Source organism: Scyliorhinus canicula, chromosome 9 (genome assembly GCF_902713615.1).
Source record: "Scyliorhinus canicula chromosome 9, sScyCan1.1, whole genome shotgun sequence".
Lineage (NCBI taxonomy): Eukaryota > Metazoa > Chordata > Chondrichthyes > Carcharhiniformes > Scyliorhinidae > Scyliorhinus > Scyliorhinus canicula.
This window is the reverse complement of record NC_052154.1, coordinates 121,778,290-121,800,992: the sequence shown is the minus strand read 5'-3', so window position 1 is coordinate 121,800,992 and position 22,703 is coordinate 121,778,290. Positions and strand designations below refer to the sequence as shown.

The 22,703-nt window shown below is 46.2% G+C and overlaps 1 protein-coding gene across 2 annotated transcripts in view; it reads left to right on the top strand.

Moving 5' to 3' along the window:
• Nucleotides 1-15,154: 15,154 nt before the first annotated feature.
• pnpla2 (patatin-like phospholipase domain containing 2) overlaps nt 15,155-22,703 on the top strand; it is a 98,125-nt gene continuing 90,576 nt past the window's right edge. The window contains exon 1 of one of the 2 annotated variants that reach the window (XM_038807480.1): nt 15,155-15,573. In XM_038807480.1, coding sequence (XP_038663408.1) covers nt 15,381-15,573 — 193 coding nt within the window. In that variant the 5' untranslated portion in view covers nt 15,155-15,380. The remainder of the gene's footprint in view (nt 15,574-22,703) is intronic. The other variant, XM_038807479.1, reaches the window with a different exon arrangement.

Genomic DNA, 22,703 nt, shown 5'->3' with positions numbered 1-22,703 from the left:
ATCTAAAGATTCCTGTTGGAGTGCTCTGCCTTCATCACTACAAATTTGGAGCTGGGGGAGGGGGGGGGGCTCATCTCCACTTTAAATGGGCGACCCTTTATTTTTAAGCAGTGACCCCAGTTTTAGATTTTTAAATAAATTTAGAATACCCAATTTTTCCCCCCAATTAAGTGGCAATTTAGCATGGCCAGTCCACCTGACCTGCACATCTTTGGGTTGTGGAGGTGAAACCCACACAAACACTGGGAGAATGCAAACTCCACACGGACAGTGACCCCAGGGCCTTGATTCAAACCCGGGCCCTCAGTGCTGTACTGCCAGTGCTAACCACTGCACAACGTGCCGCCTCTCCACATCCACCTTGTCGAGACACTTCGGGATCCTGTTTTGATCAAGTTGCCTCTTATCTAAACCCGAGTGGTTACAAGCCTAGCTTGTCTAACTCTTCCTCAAAATGACCCACCATTCTAGTGAACTTTCTCTGAACTGCTTCTACCACATTTTGCATCTTAAACAAGAGACCAATTCCATACACAGTACTCCAAATGTGGTCTCACTGGTGCTCTGTAAACTGAAGCATAACTGCCCTATTCCTTTATTCAATTTGCCTTGCAATAAATGATAACATTCTAGCTTTCCACATTACATAGAACAGTACAGGACAGAACAGGCCCTTCGGCCCTCAATGTTGTGCCGAGCCATGATCACCCTACTCAAACCCACGTATCCACCCTATACCCGTAACCCAACAACCTTTAACCTTACTTTTATTAGGACACTACAGGCAATTTAGCATGGCCAGTCCACCTAACCTGCACATCTTTGGACTGTGGGAGGAAACCGGAGCACCCGGAGGAAACCCACATGGGGAGGACGTGCAGACTCCACACAGACAGTGACCCAGCCGGGAATCGAACCTGGGACCCTGGAGCTGTGAAGCATTTATGCTAACCACCATGCTACCCTGCTGCCCCTGTTTAGTCTTTTCTGATTCATGCACTTAGTCACCCAGATCCCTCTGTACTTATTTGCCCTCCAATCTCTCGCCACTTATTTCTTCCTACCAGAATGAATGATTTTCCACATTATACTTCATTGCCAGATCTTTGCCCATGCACATTTCCATCTTTTTGTAGCCTCCTAATGTGCTCTTTACAACTTGCCTTTCTTTGTGTTATCAGAAAATATGGCAACCGCCCTTCATCCAAGTCATTCATATAAATTAAACCATTCACATTCCAGTACTGATTCCTGTGACATACCATGTTTTACATCTTGCCAACCTGGAAAGCACCTACCTTTTGATAGCCAGCCAATCCCATATCCATGTCCCCCTTAAATAAAAACCTTTGATATAGCACATTATCAAATGCCTTCTGGGAATATTAACTACAGTACATCCGGTTCCCCTTTATCCACAGCATATTACTTCCTCAAAGTCCTTCAATTAGTTGCTTAAACATGATTTCCCTTTCACATAACCATGTTGAATCTGCCTGATTACCTTGAGCTTATGAAGTGCACTGCTATAACTTATTTAATAATAGCTTCTCACATTTTCCCTACAATGAATGTTAAGCTAACTGGCTAGGGGCAGCAGGGTAGCATGGTGGTTAGCATAAATGCTTCACAGCTCCAGGGTCCCAGGTTCGATTCCCGGCTGGGTCACTGCCTGTGTGGAGTCTGCACGTCCTCCCCCTGTGTGCGTGGGTTTCCTCCGGGTGCTCCGGTTTCCTCCCACAGTCCAAAGATGTGCGGGTTAGGTGGATTGGCCATGCTAAATTGCCCATAGTGTCCTAATAAAAGTAAGGTTAAGGGGGGGGGGGTTGTTGGGTTACGGGTATAGGGTGGATACGTGGGTTTGAGTAGGGTGATCATGGCTCGGCGCAACATTGAGGGCCGAAGGGCCTGTTCTGTGCTGTACTGTTCTATGTTCTATGGCCTGTAGTTTTCTGTTTCACTCCTGTTTTGAATAATTTATTTATATTTGCAACTTCAAATCTAATAGGGCCATCTCTGAAAGCTAGGGAGTTTAGGAAAATTGAAACCAATGCATCAGCTGTCTCTCGGATCAGATATGATTTGGCCAGAGTAGACTGGGAGCAGATATTTTTAGATATATCTGACAAAACAGTGGGACGCATTCAAGAATGAAATTGGGAGAGTACAGGGCCAATATGTTCCAATAAAGAAAAATGGTGGGACCAACAAATCCTGGGCAGCACAGTTGCTTCAGATACCTGGGTCCCATGTTCGATTTTTGGCCTGGGTTACTGCTGAGTTTCCACATTCTCTGTCTGTGGGTTTCCTCTGGATGCTCTGGCTTCCTCCCACAGTCTAAAGCCATATAGGTTAAGTGGATTGGCAATGCTAAATTGCCCTTTAGTGTCCAAAAAGATTGGGTGGGGTTACAGGGATAGTGGAGGCATGGGCTTGAGTAGGGTGCAAGTTCTCCAAGTACATTAACAGTAAACAGATAACTAGGGAAAGAGTACAGCCCATCAAAGACCAAAGTGGTAATTTGTGTGTGGAACCAGAGGACATGGGTAGGGGAATGACTATTCTGTGCCGGTGTTCACTACTGAAGGTGATGATGTGGGTATATAAATCAGGGAGAAGATTTTTAAAATTATCATAGGTTTACATAGAATTTACAGTGCAGAAGGAGGCCATTCGGCCCATCGAGTCTGCACCGGCTCCTGGAAGGAGCACCCTACCCAAGGTCAGCAACTCCACCCTATCCCCATAACTCAGTAACCCCACCCAATACTAAGGGCAATTTATCATGGCCAATCCACCTAACCTGCACATCTTTGGACTGTGGGAGGAAACCAGAGCACCCGGAGGAAACCCACGCACACACGGGGAGGATGTGCAGACTCCGCACAGACAGTGACCCAAGCCGGAATCGAACCTGGGACCCTGGAGCTGTGAAGCGATTGTGCTATCCACAAGGCTACCGTGCTGCCCGGTTCTGAAGTAGACAAATCTCCAGGGCTAGATGAAATGTATCCCAGGCTGTTGAGTGAGGAAAGAGCAAAGTGCTGGCAATAATTTTCAATTTCTGTGGCCACAGGAGATGTGCCTGAGGGCTGGAGGATAGCCAATGTGCTTTCATTATTCAAGAAGGGAGGCAGGGATAAACTAGGAAACCACAGGCTAGTCAGTCTAACATCAGTGGTGGGGAAACTTGGATGCAATTCTGAGAAAGAATCTGCATTCCAAAGGGCAGGGATTAATAATAAGTCTGCATGATTTGTTAAGTGGGGGGTCATATTTGACCAATTTGACTGAATTTTTCAAAGGTGTATAGATGAGGTTTTGATATAGTCTACATGGATTTCGGCAAGGCTTTTGATAAGGTCCCCACATGGTAGATTGATAGTGAAGGTAAGAGCAATGAAATTTGGTAAACTGGATCCAGAATTGGCTGTGTGACAGGAAGCAGAGGGTGATGGTCTGGCAGATGGAATACAATGTTGACAAATGTGAGGTTATCCATTTTGGTAGGAATAACAGCAAACGGGATTATTATTTAAACGATAAAATATTAAAGCATGCCGCTGTTCAGAGAGACTTGGGTGTGCTAGTGCATGAGTCACAGAAGGTTGGTTTACAAGTGCAACAGGTGATTAAGAAGGCAAATGGAATTTTGTCCTTCATTGCTAGAGGGATGGAGTTTAAGACTAGGGAGGTTATGTTGCAATTGTATAAGGTGTTAGTGCGGCCACACCTGGAGTATTGTGTTCAGTTTTGGTCTCCTTACTTGAGAAAGGACGTACTGGCGCTGGAGGGTGTGCAGAGGAGATTCACTAGGTTAATCCCAGAGCTGAAGGGGTTGGATTATGAGGAGAGGTTGAGTAGACTGGGACTGTACTCGTTGGAATTTAGAAGGATGAGGGGGGATCTTATAGAAACATTTAAAATTATGAAGGGAATAGATGGGATAGATGCGGGCAGGTTGTTTCCACTGGCGGGTGACAGCAGAACTAGGGGACATAGCCTCAAAATAAGGGGAAGTAGATTTAGGACTGAGTTTAGGAGGAACTTCTTCACCCAAAGGGTTGTGAATCTATGGAATTCCTTGCCCAGTGAGACAGTTGAGGCTCCTTCATTACATGTTTTTAAGGTAAAGATAGATAGTTTTTTGAAGAATAAAGGGATTAAGGGTTATGGTGTTCGGGCCGGAAAGTGGAGCTGAGTCCACAAAAGATCAGCCATGATCTAATTGAATGGCGGAGCAGGCTCGAAGGGCCAGATGGCCTACTTCTGCTCCTAGTTCTTATGGTTGAGTGGTGTTTCTCTGACTAGACGTCCATGTCCAGCAGGGTCAACAGGGATCAGTGATGAGGCCCTTGGTGTTTGTGGTTTATATAAATGATTTTCACTTGAATGCAGGAGGATGATACGAATGTTGGTGGGGCTAGTAGATGGTGAGGAGGATATCCTTCGATTACAGGAGGACACAGACTGGTTGGTCAAGTGGACTGATCAGTCGCCAATGAATTCAATCCAGATAAATGTGAGGTGAGACTTGGACAGGACAAACAACACAATGGAATACATGATGAATGGCAGGATCCTGGGAACCACCAAGGATCAAAGCGATCTTGGTGTGCACATACACCGGTCCTGTAAAGTAGCAGGGCAGATGGACAAAGTGGTTAAGAAGGTGTATGGTATACTTTAATAATAATAATCTTTATTATTGTCACAGGTAGACTTACATTAACACTGCAGTGAAATTACTGTGAAAATCCCCTAGTCACCATACTCCATCGCCTGTTCGGGTACACTGAGGGAGAATTCAAAATGTCCAATTCACCTAACCAGCATGCCTTTTGGGATTTGTAGGAGAAAACCGGAGCACCTCAAGGAAACCCACACAGGCGCGGCGAGAATATGCGGACAGTGACTCAAGCCGGGAATTGAACCCGGGTCCCTGGCGCCGTGAACCAACAGTGCCAACCACTGTGCTACTTGCCTTTATTAGCCGAGGCACAGAGTATAAGAGCAGGGAGGTTATGCTCTAACTGTATAAAATGTTGGTTTGGCCACCGCTAGAGTATTATTTTCAGTTCTGAAATCCACATTATAGGGATGCAATAGGATTGGAAAGCTGGAAAAGGAAGATTTACCAGGATATTCCCTAGGCCAGACAATTTTAGTTATGAAGAGGGATTGGATAGACTGGGGTTTTCCTTGAAGCAGAGGAGACTGAGTGGGGGGGGGGGGGGGGGGGGGGGGGGGGGGGGGGTACCTTATGTTGATGTATAAAATTATATGGGGCATAGATAAAGTAGACAGGAAGAAACGTTTCCTTTTGATGGAGGGATCAATGACCTGGGGGGGCAAATATTTAAGGCAGGAGGTTTGGAGGGGATATGAGGAAAAACATTTTCACCCAGTGGGTGGTTGGAGTCTGGAACTCTGCATGAAAGGCTAGTGGAGGCAGAGTCCCCCATAACATTTAAGAAGTATTTAGATGTGCACTTGTGACGCCAAGGAATATAAGGCTATTGGCCAAGTGCTGGAAAATGGGATTAGAATAGTTAGGTGGTTGCTTTTGACTGGCACAGATAAGATGGGCCAAAGGGCCTTTTCTGTGCTATAGACCTCTGTGACTATGTGTCTAAAATATGGAGTCGTGTGAAATGTGCACTTGTATGATCACAGAATAGGGTGAGCAGGGTGTCTCTTAAAAGATCTGAGCAAGATTGAACAATGCAGAATAACAGCATCGAATTGAGCTAAATGGAAGGAGAGGAGTACATTTCATGATAGTGATGGAGGACTTTATGCAGGCAAGATGTATATCTCCAAAACAATGTTCGTCTTGTCAGGAGACTGAAGGTCGTGAAAGGATTGTGCATTTATTTTGTACAGTTGGACTGTTTTCTTGAATATCCTGCATATCACTGACCAAGTGCTTGGGTTTGGGGAGGGAGGATCCATGAGCGGTCTCACTATCATCCAGAATCCTCAGCGATAACCGTACAGGAACATACCAGCTGGCTTCTAAATAAAAATGGGTACAGATGAAGTCAAGTTGGAGGAGACTTGTGTGGAGTATGAACACTGGTGTAGCCCAGTTGGACCAAGTGGCCTATGTATGCAGTAAAGTGGATGTGCAAGAATAGGGTCAGATATTTGATAATGACAAGTCTGTTTCTATTCCAAACTCTCATAATTCTCAACAGTTCATTGGGGAAAATATTCCTTTTGAGGGGCATGCAACCAATAGGCTCCAGATTTATTCTGTTGACTGAGCCAGAGTAGAAGATGGGCCTTGGCAACTCATAGAATCCCTACAGTGCAGAAGGAAGCCATTTAGACTATCAAGTCTGCACTGACCCTCCGAAAGAGCACCCCATCTAGGCCCCCTTCCTATACCCGTAACCCCAACTAACCTCTTGGACAGTAAGGGGGAACTTGGCACAGCCAATCTACCTAACCTCCATATCTTTGGACCGTGGGAGGAACCCGGAGGAAACCCACGCAGAGAGGGGAGAAAGTGCAAACTCCACACAGGCAGTCACCCAAGGTTGGAATTTAACCCATGCCCCTGGCACCGAGGCAGTAGTGCTTAGCACTGTGCCACTGTGCTGCCAATTGGCCCCTAGAGTAATGAAGGGGAGGATTAGCATTCTTGATCAACTATCTGGTGTCTTCTGGAAGTCCCTTTGCTCTGCCTTTGAATCCTGGTTGTACTGAATTTCATGCACTCCTTTTTTGTGTAGGCTGTATGTGACTCATGTCAGCTTTTTTGTGAGTTTCAGATTGCTTGAACTTGGCCCTGAATATATTTGAGTCTTATGATGTGGCCTTGAAACATTGATACATTTTGCTTTGTATATGCAACCCAATAAAATATAATCAGGCCAAAGTTATGGATCATACAACTAAAAAGCTCCAAGGTTGTGGGAGGAAAAAGTCAAACTTGTTATGGCTCTTTCACCAGTTGATGGCGGCAAGCCTTTATGATAATACGCTATGTCTAGGCACATAAGGGAATAACTGCTGTGCTTGCAACAAGCTAACATTAAATGTGGGATTTTGGATGTGAAGTCAAGCTCCATTTTCTCCCTGGTTGGTCCATTCAGCATGGTGTGCTAGCCACCACTCAGCGGCTAGCACTTTCACCTCTTCAGTTCTGATGTCATGGGTCCAGGTCACACTCAAAGGTTCAACACAAATATCTAGGCTGAGATTCTGGTGCAGTACTGAGAGACGTTTGTTTTTTGGATGGACTGTTAAACTGAGGCCCTGTCTACCCCCTCAAGTGGACATAAAAGATTCCATATCACAAATTTGAAGAAAAGTTCAATTTTTGAATGGACAAATCTCAATGCCACTTACTGGATCTGCAGAGAGCCGAGGAAAGTTGACTACCAATTTAATGTTCTTGACCTCTTCAATTTATCCCATTAGTGTTGCCCTACTGATTTTTACCAGCTTTATTAAAGAGCTGCCATGCACATACAGGTCGCTAGATGGTGCAGGACTTAATTGGCAGGAATATAGTCCAGATTAAACAAACATACTTGATTTAGAAATTTATCACACCTGTCCCTGGTTTGTAACTGGATTAAGTATTTTGGACGAATGCATATTTTTCTACCATCTCCTGTACATGTTAGGTGGGTTGGCCATGATAAAGTGCCCTCAGTGACCAAAAAGGTTAGGAGGGGTTATTGGGTTACAGGGATAGGGTGGAAGTGAGGGCTTAAGTGGGTCGGTGCTGACTCAATGGGCCGAATGGCCTCCTTCTGCATTGTATGTTCTATGTTAATTCCTTGCTGAGTTATGGTGGCTCACCGAATGGGCTAGTCATGTGTCAACATTAACAAGTTGCAATGCAGCATGATACTCCAATCTGCATGTGTTCATATGAGTTTTTCAGTAATATCTTTACACATTGAATCTATTTAATTCAGATAAAAAGCATCATTAGTAATGAATGTCACAATGTGTTACAAAGGTGAGTTTGGTAACTGCTATCAAATAATCTCCGAAATTGACATGTCAATGCAATAGTAAAACCAGGCTAGCATTTTGTTTTGCCTTTTTCACTGGATTAGTGTGTAGTTTTTCCTCTCACCTTTCCTATAGATCAGGGTTTTTCAAACTGTGGGCCCAGGTCATGGACAGGTATCAAGAGAGTTGCGGAACGATGGGTCGCAGCGTTCCCGATCGTGGGAGAAGCACCCAATGGCTGTGACCAGCTTTTAAGATTGCCGGCTGCAAAAGGCTTTTAAATTGAACCCATGCCGGCCAGCATGGATTCCGAAGGTTGGCTGGCATGGGTCACAAAGGTTGGCCGGTTGGTGAAAGTGGGTCCCTGGAAAAAATGATCGGGAAACACCGCTATTGATGGTCACTCCTGGTGGTACAATTCCATTGCTACACTTAATTATCAATATTTTCAGGTTATTATCAATTTGCTGTTTGTAGAACCTAAGTTGGCTGCCATGTTTTCTACATGACAACAGTGACTAAACTTCAAAAATACTTCATTGGCTGTTAATTCAGTGACAGTGGCATTGTGCCATTGTCTCCTGCTGAGCTCGAGAACAGTATACTATGTGAGGTTTGGAAGTGGTTAGAGTGAAAGTCAGGCTCACCTTCAAAGGGCAATAAGAGTTGGCTTTTTCCAGACCATTCCCCCAGCACACAATAACATTGTGTGAAAGAAATACAACAGATACCGAAAATCATTAAAAGACCAAATGTCTGGAAACACTGGGGTCAGGCAATAACAGATCAGCAATATTTATATACAGGAATAGAATGGGGAGAGAACACTAACTCAACTACAAAAAGTATAGATTGACCTGTAAAATGCTTAGTTGGGGATGAAGAATGTAAAGGGCAGAGATGATATAGGCAGTGCTGGTCCGAGGAAACAGAAGAGCTCCAACAGACAGTGGACTAGTCCATATTTAAGAATTCAGCGACCAACCTAAATGAGTATGCCACCACTGTCACAGACTTCATCAGCAAATGTGTGGAGTCTGCACGTCCTCCCCCTGTGTGCGTGGGTTTCCTCCGGGTGCTCCGGTTTCCTCCCACAGTCCAAAGATGTGCGGGTTAGGTGGATTGGCCATGCTAAATTGCCCGTAGTGTCCTAATAAAAGTAAGGTTAAGGGGGGGGGGGGTTGTTGGGTTACGGGTATAGGGTGGATATGTAGGTTTGAGTAGGGTGATCATGGCTCGGCACAACATTGAGGGCCGAAGGGCCTGTTCTGTGCTGTACTGTTCTATGTTCTATGTTCTATGACTGTGTGCCAAAGAAAGCAGTACGTACATTCCCCAACCGGAAACCATGGCTTAATCGGGAGATTGACTCCCTATTGAACAACAGATCTGAGGCGTTCAAGTCAAGCGACCCTGACCTATACAAGATATCCAGGTACGTGAAGGTGATGGTCCTTCCGGGATTCCTGTTTGTGTTCCAGTGTCTCCCCATCTTTATTCCACGGAACTTTTTTAAGCAGGTTAACAAAGGTATCACGGGCTTTGTATGGGCAGGCAAGACCTTGTGAGTAAAAAGGGGGGTGATTGAAAAGGAGCCGGGGAGAGGTCGGGCAGGCACTGCCAAACTTCAGTAATTATTATTGAGCGGCGAATATAGTTATAGCCATGATGAGGAAGTGGGTGGTGGGGGACGGTCGGCATGGGAGCGTATGGAGGCGGCCTCATGCAAGGGCACAAACTTGGGGGCGCTGATAACGGCGCCTCTGCGGTTCCCGCCGGCACGGTACTCCACCAGCCCCGTGGCGGTGGCAGTTGTGAGAGACTGGGGGCAATGGAGGAAGCATGTGGGAGCGGACGGAGCATCAGTCTGGTCTCCAATCTGCAATAACCACCGGTTTGCCCCAGGAAGGATGGACGGGGGGTTTCGGAGATGGCAGGGTTTGAGAGGATGGGGGATATGTTTATAGAGGGGAGCTTTCCTAGCTTGAGAGAGCTGGAGGAGAAATTTGGATTGGCAAGGAGAAACGAATTTAGGTACCTGTAGGTGCGGGACATCCTGCGTAGACAGGTCTCAACCTTCCCACTCCTACCACCAAGGAAAATTCAGGATGGGGTAGTTTCCAGAGTGTGGGTGGGGGAAGAGAAGGTCTCCGACATCTATAAGGAGCTCATGTAGTCAGAGGACATGCAGACTGAGGAGCTGAAGCGCAAGTGGGAAGAGGAGTTAGGAGAAGAGATAGAGGATGGTCTCTGGGAGGATGCGTTGAGTAGAGTCAATGCGTCCACATCGTGCGCCAGGCTCAGCCTGATACAGTTCAAGGTCGTTCACCGGGCTCACATGACAGTGGCCCAGATGAGCAGGTTCTTGGGGTAGAAGACAGGTGTGCAAGGTCTGCGGGGGGCCAGCGAACCATGTCCACATGTTCTGGACATGCCCAAAGCTCAGGGGATTCTGGCAGGAGCTTGCAGACATCACGTTCACAGTGTTAAAAACAAGAGAGGCACCGAGTCCGGAGGTAACGATTTTCGGAGTGCCGGAAGATCCGGGAATCCAGGAGGAGAAAGAGGCAGATGCTCTGACCTTTGCTTCCCTGGTAGCCCGGAGACGGATATTATTAGCTTGGAGGGACTCAAAGCCCCTGAAGTCGGAGACCTGGCTATCGGACATGGCTGGCTTTCTCTGTTTGGAGAAAATCAAGTTCGCCTTGAGAGGGTCACTGTTAGGGTTCGCCCGGCGGTGGCAACTGTTCGTCAACTTCTCTGCAGAAAATTAATCATCAGAAGAAGTGGGGGGGGGGGGTTAGTTTAGTTTAGAGGAGGGGGTTAATAAAGATGGGACCTGTAAGGGAGGAAGCAGGCTTTTTGCACTATGTTTATAGACTTATGTATATTGTTTATTTTGTCATTGCTGTAAAACCAAAAATACCTCAATAAAATGTTTATTAAAAAAAAAGATATCCAGGTACGACCTCCGCAAAGCCATCCGGGATGCCAAGAGACAATATCAGACCAAGCTTGGGTCACAGACTAGTGTTATAGACTCTCGTCGGTTGTGACAAGGCCTAAACAACATATTGGGCTACAAAGTGAAGCCAAGCGGTATCTCCGGCAGCAGGGCCGGCCCAAGGTACCGGCAACTCGGGCAGTCGCCCGGGGCGCCATGTGCTAGGGGGCGCCAAAGACTCGGGTCCCGCGCATGCGCAGTTGGGCCGGTGCCAACCAGCGCATGCGCGGTGGCCGCCCTCCCCCAGGGTGGCCCCGCCCGCCCCTCGGCCCCGCCCGCCCCTTGGCCCCGCCCGCCGCCACGGCCCGACCCGCCGCCTCGGCCCGACCCGCCCCCCCCCGCCGCCTCGGCCCGCCCCGCCCCCCCTGCCGCCTCGGCCCAACCCGCCCCCCCCCCCCCCCCCCGCCGCCGCCTCGGCCCGACCCGCCGCCCCCCGCCGCCTTGTCCCGACCCCCCCCCCCCTCCCCCCCCCCCCCCCCCCCCCCTCCCCCCGCCCCCCCCCCCCCCCCCCCCCCGGCTCCGCCCCCCCCCCTCGGCTCCGCCCCCCCCCGAAGGGCGCTGAAGTTCAGCTTGCCCGGGGCGCCAGCAACCCTAGGGCCGGCGCTGTCCGGCAGCAACGTACCCCTCCCTGATGAACTCAAAGGATTCTATGCTCAGTCCGAGCATTAAACCATCAATCCGCTGTCAAGTGCCCCAGCAGCCCGGTCACACTAATACCCACAGTCACAGCTTACGAAGTCAGATCCGCCTTTCTGAAAGTGAACCCTCAGAAGGCGATGGGTCCGGATAGGGTCCCTGGTTGTGCACTCAGAGCCTGTGCAGACCAGCTGGCAGATGTATTCGCTGAAATCTTTAACCAGTCCCTACTCCGCTCCGAGGTCTGCACCTGCTTCAAGAAGACCACCATTATACCGGTGCCAAAGAATAACCAGGCAACGTGCCTCAATGACTACCATCCGGTGGCCCTGACATCGATCGTAATGAAGTGCTTCGAAAGATGGTCATGAAGCACATCAACTCCATACTCCCAGGATGCCTAGATTCACTGCATTTCGCATACCACCGCAACCTGTCCACAGCAGACGCCAAATCCCTGGCCCTACACTCATCCCTGGAGTAACTCGACAGCAAGGACTCCTACATCAGACTCCTATTTATTGACTACAGCTCCACCTTCAACACCATAATCCCAGCCAAGCTCATATCAAATCTCCGAAACCAAGGACTTGGCTCCTCACTCTGTAACTGGATCCTCAACTTTCTGACCCACAGACCACAATCAGTAAGAATAAACAACACCTCCCCCACAATTGTACTCAATACCGGGGCTCCGCAAGGCTGCATACTTAGCCCCCTACTATACTCCCTGTACACATACGACTGCTTGGTAAAATTTGGTTCCAACTCCATCTACAAGTTTGCTGACGACACGACCATAGTGTGTCGGATCTCGAACAACGACGATTCAGAATACAGGAGGGAGATAGAGAACCTAGTGGAGTAGTGTAATGACAACAATCTACCCTTAATACCAGCAAAACTAAAGAGCTGGTTGTTGACTTCAGGAAGCACAGTACTGTACATACCCCTGTCTGCATCAACGAGGCCGAGGTGGAGATGGTTGACAGCTTCAAATTCCTAGGTGTGCACATCACCAAAATTCTGTCCTGGTCCACCCACGTCAACGCTACCACCAAGAATGAAATGAAATGAAAATCACTTATTGTCACAAGTAGGCTTCAAATGAAGTTACTGTGAAAAGCCCCTAGTCGCCACATTCCGGCGCCTGTTCGGGGAGGCTGGTATGGCAGTTGAACCATGCTGCTGGCCTGCCTTGATCTGCTTTAAAAGCCAGCTATTTAGCCCTGTGCTAAACCAACTAAGGAAATTCAGCATGTCCACACTGTCTCTTACCAACGTTTACAGGTGCACCATAGAAAGCATCCTATCTGGCTGCATCACAGCCTGGTATGGCAACTGCTCGACCGCAAGAAACTTCAGAGAGTGATGAACACAGCACAGTCCATCACACAAACCCATCTCCCATCCATTGACTCTATCTACACCTCCCATTGCCTTGAGAAAGTGGGCAGCATAATCAAAGACTCCTTGCTCTTCACTCTTCCAACTTCGTCCATCGGGCAGGAGACACAAAAGTCTGAGAACACGCACAGATTCAAAAACAGCTTCTCCCCTGCTGTTACCAGACTCCTAAACGACCCTCCTATCGACTGACCTGATTAATACTACACCCCTGTATGCTTCACCCGATGCCGGTGTCTATGTGTTAACATTGTGTACCTTGTGTTGCCCTATTATGTATTTTCTTTTCTCTTCATGTACTAAATGCTGCTTGCGGAAAAATACTTTTCGCTGTACCTCGGTACACGTGACAATAAACAAATCGAATCAATTAAATAAATGACAATGCAGGATAAGGAGGGATATTTAAGTTAAATGGAAAGCATTAAAAAAAATGGACAAAAATAAAACATGCTTTTTTGTCTGGTCTGGTGGAAGCAAAAATGTAGGTTAATAGCGTGGGCACAGATTATTCTCCAACACAGCTTTCTGATTACGGGGGTGAGGAGCCTAATCAGAAATACATCCCAAGGTGCATCACAACATCATGAAAAGCCCCGAGTCGCCACATACCGGCGCCTGTTCGGGGAGGCTGGTAATGGAATTGAATCCGCGCTGCTGGCATTGTTCTGCATTACAAGCCAGCTGTTTAGCCCACTGTGCTAAACCAGCCCCTAATATGATAACATACGATAAATACACAATGTAAATACATAAACACAGACATTGGGTGAAGCACATGGAGTGTGGTGCTACACAGTAGAGAAGCTGCATGGAGAGATCAGGTCAGTCCATAAGAGGGTCATTTAGGAGTCTAGTAACAATGGGGAAGAAGCTGTTTTTGAATCTGTTAGTGCGTGTTCTCAGACTTTTGTATCTTCTGCTTGATGGAAGATGTTAAAAAAGAAAATAGCCCGGGTGGGAGGTGTCTTTGATTATGCAGCCCGCTTTCCCAAGGCAGGGGGAGGTGTAGACAGTCAATGGATGGGAGATGAGTTTGCGTGATGGACTGGGCTGTGTTCATGACTCTCTGTAGTTTCTTACAGATGTGGCAAACCACTGTAGTGTATAATATGTGTGTTGTAGTGAATGGCCACTGTGTTGTATGTGGTGTGGTGGACCACTGCCCGATGGCTCCGCCTCCCCTCGGGCCCGGTATAAAGGTGGCTGGTCTCCGCCTCTGATCCTGTTCGGGATCTGAGGCCAGGAGGCTTTTTGTTTACTTTATTAAAGCCTCAGTTACGTTCACTACTTGTCGTGTGTTCATTGATGGCATATCAAAATAATAAACTAAACTTCTAAAATTAATTCATCTCTCAAGCCTGATCGCCTGGAGCTGGACCCACAGGCAGCTGATGCCACTGCAACATTCGAGCACTGGCTAAGCTGCTTCAAAGCGTAGCTCGGATCCTTCACCGAAGACTTCACCGACCTCCAAAAGAAGCAGATCCTCCACGCACGGGTGAGCCCGCAAGTCTTTCTTCTCATCAGGCACGCCCCCTCGCATATGGAGGCGATAATGCTGTTGAAGGGACAATATGTAAAGTCTGTAAACGAGGTGTATGCTAGGCACCTTCTTGCCACGAGACAACAATGCCCTGGGGAATCACTAGCAGAATTCTTGCGTGCCTTGCGGGTACCCTACCGGAACTTTCAACATCTACAGAGTGAGACAGGGTGTATCCTCAGCATCACACCCCAGCATGTGGCTTAGAGCAAGGCTGGTTCAGTTAGACTGAGTTACTACATGTAGATTAGCAGAGAGTGGAACTCATTGAGAACCGTACTAATAGTTCAATAAAACACATTGAACTCACTTCAAAGTCTGGAGCATCTTTTACTCAAAACTGCATCAAGTGGCAGCTTGTGTTATTCCAAATTACATGACAGAACAATGCTGAGGTAGCTCGATATCTGATTTTGCTTTAGAACGTTGATGTGAAGGGACCCCTGACGTTTCATTACGTAAAAGATGATGTGCAAATATAAATTGTTGTTGACGGACAGAATCCCTGTGCGTGTGGGAGGGAGGGAGGAGCGGCCAGGGCAGTGAAGCGATTGGCAGAGGAGAGAGAGGGTGGGAGGTGGCTGTCAATCAGGGTGTGACGTGGGGCCGATTGGGTGGAGGGCGAGTAGAGGAAAACAAGAGAGAGTGTTTGGGGAAGCAGGCAGGAGCGAAGCAAGGGGCAAAGCGAGCAGAGCTGCTGGAAGATATGAGTAGTGGCGGGGGAAGCAGCGCTGGCTGAGAGGAGCCTCCACCAGTCCGACCTGTCCCAGGGGTTTTGTACACTGTTGCCAGTTGTTGTCGAGGGGGGAGATGCTGCCGCTTGACGACTCGACCTCCTGGAGCATCTCGTTCGCCGGCTGCGGGTTTTTGGGCATTTACCACATCGGGGTGGCCAGCTGCCTGTGTGAGCACGCTCCTCACCTGGTGCACAACGCCAAGAACATCTACGGGGCATCAGCCGGAGCACTGACAGCCTGTGTCCTGGTCAGCAGAGCCTGTCTCGGTAAGTGTCCGCTATTCACTCTCCCTCTACTGGCCCAGGGAAAGCCGGCTCACCCATCCAGGAAGAGAGCTCAAACAAATTCGAACAGGAACAAAATAACAGCGACATCTGGTTAAAAAAGCGCCTTTCACCGCCCCAAGGTATCCCCAAGCTCCTCATAACTAGTGAAGTACTTTTGAAGGGCAGTCAGCTGTAGTGTAGTAAACGGGGCCAGCAATTTTGTGCACGGTAAGATCACACAAACAGCAATTACATAAATGACTGGGGATAGCTCAAAACTATTTGAATGGGCAGATAGGACCTCTTGTCAATGTCCCTGCAGAGTGGGTTAGCCTCCTGTGATCATTAGTGCTAGTGTGGTTCCAATAAGTAATGTTTGTCCTAACCAATACATGCCGATGAAATAGTTAGAATTATGCTTATGAAATTATAATTTTTTTGTGTCTCCACAACTTCCTTAAACAAGATGGGTTTTCCCTTATAGTTTACATGGGAACAGCAGTCGACCACTCAGCCCCTTGAACCTGTTGGGCTGTTCATTGAGATCATGACTGATCTGTACCTTGACTGCACCTACTTGCCTTGAATTCATGTACACCTCAATTAAGTTGCAGATTTATTACTCTATTTCCATTTTAGTTTCACATAATATACATGATTTATAGCCTCATTAAAATGTAGGCAGTACTATTTAGTTATAAAGCTGGGAGAAGGACATAAATAGACTGACAGACTGTTGTTACGGAACTAATGGAAGATGTAATGAAGGGTCAGCTGGTGGGAAGGAGATTTTCTAAAATTGCGGACACCTTTAGTTACACTAACTATTATACAAGTTTATTTAGGCTGGGAATGGCCAATAGTCATTGACAACATTGTGGTTGCAGGATAGCTGCAGTGTCAATAGTAATACAGTTACAATTATTTTGAATGTTTTGCCCAGTTAAATGAAAATCTGTTCAATAGTGGTATATATAAGTGGTTTGTCATGACATTATTAATTGTGATTGCTCAAGGGGATTGAAATTCAAAAGGAATTAATTTTCTGCTTCAATTGTTAGTAGCTTTGACGAGACCTCGCATGGAGCACTGCATTCAGCTTTGGACAACACATCCAAGTAGGATGTAATGATTTTAGAAGGTGTACTGTGCAAATTCACAAGCATAATACTGGGCTTAAAAGGTTTAAATTGTCTGGATAGATTGGATTCAATGTGAATTTAGAAGACCGAGCAGTGATCTATTTGAGGTCTTTAAAATGTTAAAGGGATTCAATTATGTATATCAAGAATTATAAGAAACAGGAGCAGGAGGAGACTATTTGCCTGTACCAGCCTGCTGCACCATTCAACAAGATCCTGGCCTGACTACCATAAATCCACCTTCCTGCACCATCCGGGTATCCCTTAATTCCCTTGTTACCACAACACCTGTTAGCTTCTGTCCTGAATATGCTCAATGACTGAACGTACACCACTTTCTCGGGTAGAGAATTTCAAAGATACACACATTTTGAGTGAAATTTGTTTTTCCCTAATCTCAGTCCTAAATGACCAGCCCCTTTATTATAAGACAGTGACCCCATGTTCGAGACTCCCCAGTGAGGGGAAATGGAGGGCATCTTTCCGTGCAAGGGCCACATTCAGAAATTCACAATTTTAAAGGGCCGCATAGTATATTAAGTAAAATAATTACTTCACCCGGTTATGATTCTGGGCGCCTCATATAGAACATAGAACAGTACAGCACAGAACAGGCCCTTCGGCCCTCGATGTTGTGCCGAGCAATGATCACCCTACTCAAGTCAACGTATCCACCCTATACCAGTAAGTAACCCAACAGCCCCCCCCCCCCCATTAACCTTAAAAAAAAATTTTTTTTTAATTAAAAAATTTAAAAAAAAAATATTTTGTTTTTAATGACTTGGTGGGCCGCATAAAGACCTTTGGCGGGCCGCAGTTTTCCCACCCCTGTTCTATGTTCTAAGGCAGGGGTGGGCAAACTTTTCCGTGCAAGGGCCACATTCAGAAATTCACAATTTTAAAGGGCCGCATAGTATATTAAGTAAAATAATTAATATTTAAAATAGCCAAAATAAAAGGTTTTTAAAGAAAAAAAAAGCAATACATTTTTATTAATTAATATTTTAAAGTAGGAACTTTACATGAAACACATTTATTTGAAAAACAAAGTAACTCAGTTTAAAGAAAAAAAAGCAATTAATTTTTATTAATTAATATTTTAAAGTAGAAACTTCACATGAAACACATGTTGTGCCGAGCAATGATCACCCTACTCAAGTCAACGTATCCACCCTATACCAGTAACCCAACAGCCCCCCCCAATTAACCTTAAATTTAAAAAAAAAATTTTTTTTTTGTTTTTAAAAAAACATTTTTTTTTTATGACTTGATCTTGGTGGGCCGTATAAAGACCTTTGGCGGGCCGCATGCGGTGGGCTGTAGTTTGCCCACCCCTGTTCTAAGGGAACATAACCAGTCAAAAGTGAAATCAAGCAGCACATTTATCCACAGCAGATAGTGGAAATCTGTAATTCCACCAACCCCAGCCCTACCCCAAAAAAGATGTAGCTGTTGGGTCTATTAATAATTTCAAAATGGAAATGAACAGCTTTTTAATAAAGGATTTTATCAAGGGGTGTGGATCAAAGTGGGTAAATGTTGTTGAACTCTAGATAACCCCATGATCTTATTGAATGGCAGAACAGACTGAATAATCTTTCTTGGGAATGGGGAAAAGACTGCAGTTCATCATTTGAGCTTCCTCATCATATCCTCAATTTCCTCTGCAATAGCGTGAGATAGCAATGAGGAGGCTGCTTAAATCACAGTGACTTATTCAAACACAAATGAGGTAAAACTATATACAGGAACAGCAACTCTACTCTTGACTCCTGGGTTCACACACTGGGTCTGCTTGCTCCCTGGACCTGTGTACTTTCTTACCATTGGCCGAGGTTCGCGCGCTTCCAAACAATAGGCACCAGGTTGGTCACGTGACCCGCGAATGATCACCACTTAAAGGGGCCATGCTACCATATCTCTTTTTAGGAACACGTTTAATTGCCTCTCAAACCTTTTTATTGACCTCGACTGTAACTTAGTTATTCCAGAAATCCATTGTCCTTCATTTGTTAAAAAAAATCACTTAACCATCTAATTTTTAAGTTCTGTAAATACTTTCAGCTATTCTCTTCTGCAGCATTCTTTTTTTAATGTATTTTATTACAAACAAGTATCCAGACATTACAACACACAAACACCCTGGCAAACATACATCCCAGAAATAATTATACAAGCTGTACAAAGCTTTCCCTGCAAGCTCATGTTATTCATCCTGACACTCTCCTTTAGTGCCACATACAGCAACCACACCCATACTACAAATCCTGGCCCAAACGTTCCCAAAACCGCGAACAAGCACCGCCACTCCACCCAATCAAATGCCTTCTCCGCGTCCTTGGACACCATCACCTCCGGTACCACAGCCCCTGTCGAATTCATCACTACATTCAAAAGCTGTCTTTATTACTTGCGAGCTGCCTGCCCGACACAAAGCCTGTCTGATCTTCTGCAACAACCCTGGGAACACAATCCTCCATCCTCCTCGCCAGCAACTTAGCCAATACTTTCACATCCGTGTTCAGTCGTGATATGGGCCTATACGACACACATTCCACCGGGTCCTTCCCCTTTTTTGGGATTAGAGTGATTACTGCCGGCAGCTCCCTCTTCTCCAGCGCTTCATTAAACACCCCCAACAGATGTGGTGCCAGGTCCATCGCAAATTCCTTATAAAATTCCGCCGGGTAAGCATCTGACCCTGGGGCCTCCCCCGATTTCATACCCCTGATACTATCCAGCACCTCCCTCAGTCCCAGGGTCTCCTCCAACGCCTGCCTCTTTGCTTCCTCCACCTGGGGAAATTCCAGCTCGTCCAGAAACCGCCCCATGTCCCCCTCCTCTTCCCCAAGTCCGCCTCGTATAGTCCCTGGTAGCATTACCTAAACACCTCGTTTATCTTCTCCGGCTGCAACACCACATATCCAGCCCCAGTCATTATCTGCAATATTTACCTGGACATTACCTGCCTTCGCAGCTGGTGCACCAGCATGCGGCTTGTCTTCTCCCCATACTCGTATTGCACCCCTCTTGCCCTAAGCAGTTGCCCTACCGCCCAACCCGTTGTCAACCTGTCAAACTGCCCCAGCAACCTTTTCCTCCTCGTCAATCCCTCCACGGTGGGCACCCTCGAATATGTCCTGTCCACCTCCACTATCTTGCTCACTCGACAGTCATGCTTCTCCTTCCTTTGCCTACCCGCACGAGCCTTAAAAATAATCCCCCCCCCCCCCCCCCCCCCCCCCCCCCCCGGACCACTGCCTTCAGTGCTTCCCATTCTGCAGCTTTCTTAATGAGCTAATCCCCCTCTGCCATTTTAGATTGAGGTTAGTTTATAATCGTAGACCTGCAGTATATTAATTGCCCTGTGTATTGCAAAGAAATAACTTGTGTTTATTTATACAGGATCCTTCAACAAACATCATTGAAGTTTAGTCTCTCATAATGTACAAAATCAAAGATTCAACAGCGAATGAATGCTTTCGGGGAAATTCAACTTTTACAATTTGCACATGTGGAAATCCTGTTCTTCTGTTTTCCAGACATAGCATACAAACAGATTTCTTATCCTAAAAGTTGAATGCTAGTTTACTGTCTAGGTCCAAATTAAAGGATGTTGCTGTGTAAGGGAAATTGAGTGAATTCTCAGTAATATTTACAGAACTTGAGCAAGGCCAGATTTTTTTCCCTCCTTTTATCACATGTTTTCAGTAGGATTTAGCTACTCCCAGCAGTGGTTTATTAACCAAAACATTATATCAGATGATATATTTTCAGCATATTCAGCTAAATGAATATGTAGATATAATCGCATTTCGCAACTCCTGCAGTGACATCAACTGGTCGGCTGAATCACGAGCAAGGTGGTTTTGGGGGCCTACAAGAACAGTCTACGCTTTATGTAAAGTCTTTTACTGTGGCAACATGCCCCTTCATATTTGGAAGTCAGAGCTGAAGAGGAATAGGTGAGGTCTGGGTCTCTGTACTTTGTCTTGGACAATGTTGAAGCTGTACAGAGATGTGTAAACCAAAGCAGTTTTGAGGAAAGGAGGTTTACTGTGAGGGCACTGTGAACTATTGATCTCCATTTTAATTGTGTGAGTGAGTTAAAATTGCTCTTTGAAGCCCTTGTGGTGATGGGAATTTTGAGACATTGATTCAGCAACGATATAGGAACATAATTGACTTGATTAGATTTGTGCTATTTGTTGCTGGATAGGACATAATGTAAGCCTGATTGGATTGGTATAGTTGCCTGAAGCTGTTTGGCCTGTGGTGTGACTACCTCTGATGCATGAGTCTTCAGGACTATAGTTAGAAAGTTATTTGTATCCATAGTCTTCCTAGTGAAATAATCTGAATTAGCTGGAGGCTGACGTCTAGTCATGGTGGGAAGTTCAGGAGCATCCCCAGTGGGATCGCTTATGTGCTTTGTTGACCCAAGATGCCTGAAATTGCTCAGCCTTGATCCATGTCCCTCACACACATTGAGCTCACTATTAAAATAAAAGCAAATTACCACAGATACTGGAATGTGAAACCAAAAGAGAAAATGCTGGAAAATTTCAGTAGATCTGGCAGCATCTGTACGGAGAGAAAAGAGCTAACGTTTCGAGTCCAGATGACCAAGGGTCAAGGCTTTGGCAAAGAGTCATTTGGGCTCAAAACATTGTTTTGTTCTCTCCTTACAGATGCTGCCAGACCTGCTGAGATTTTCCAGCGTTTTCTCTCTTTGTGTTGAGCTCACTATTGTTGTGGATTACAATGTTCGTGGAGTTTCCTCTTGTTCAGTTGCCTGATTGCTCTCCATTTCTGAGTGGATGTAGTGAGGATGGAAAGTGTGATTGTGAGGCTGCTTATTGTCTGTTGTTCTTTGGTGCTTGGGATGCAGGTAGCCCTGTCTGGTTCTCGTAGCTTCACCAGGTTGCTTTCAGATAACGTGGGGCTAGACACGCACCTGATTATTACTGTTCAGCTGTAGTGTTTGCACATGTATTATTTCTGAAATGTCTGACAAATCTCAGCCTCGAGCAACTATACTTTACATTTGTTGAGTAATTTGATTCTTTGATCTGGTAGGTCCTTGGTGACAGCATGTTTAGCATTACCAGTCTGAAACCAAACATGGGCCTTTCATATCCCTAGACAAGTTTCCCCTATTGCAATTTGTACCATAGCCTGAAATATGGTAACATAGTGGTTAGCACAGTGGCTTCACAGCTCCAGGGTCCCAGGTTTGATTTCTGGCTTGGGTCACTGTCGGTATGGAGTCTGCACGTTCTCCCCGTGTTTGCGTGGGTTTCCTCTGAGTGCTCCAGTTTCCTCCCACAGTCCAAAGATGTGCAGGTTAGGTGGATTGGCCATGCTAAATTGCCCTTAGTGTCCAAAAAGGTTAGGTGGGGATACGGGATAAAGAGGATAGGGTGGAGGCATGGGGGCTTAAGTAGGGTGCTCTTTCCAAGGGTCGGTGCAGACTCAATGGGCTGAATGGCCTCCTTTCGCATTGTAAATTCTATGATCTATGAAGCAGTTTAATTTAATTCCACCATCTAGAATGGTAGAACCACCCCTTTTGAAAAAGGATGTGGTTTGAAACCCACAACTGCCTTTATACAACTGAATTCTGGACTCCCCCAACCTTTCACCCATAATTAGCGACCATGCCTTCAGTTGTCAAGGCTGAAGCTTGAGTTCCTCTTCTTCTCCATAACACCCTCATTTTTAAGTCACCTTTTCCCTCCATGATGCTCCTTAATCCCTACTTCTTTGATCAAGCTTCTGTTTACCTGTCTGGAGATTGCTTTATGGCTCAGTGTCAAAAACTGTTTGATAAACATTCCTGTGAAGCAGCTTTGAACAATTAAGTACATCAAGGTGCGATATAAATGTGGGTTGTTGTTGAACAACTGATCTGAGTGTGTAAGTCACTGGGCACATGTGCATGGAAATTGGGTTGGAGTATTTTGCAGCGTAAACCTCTGGGTTGGA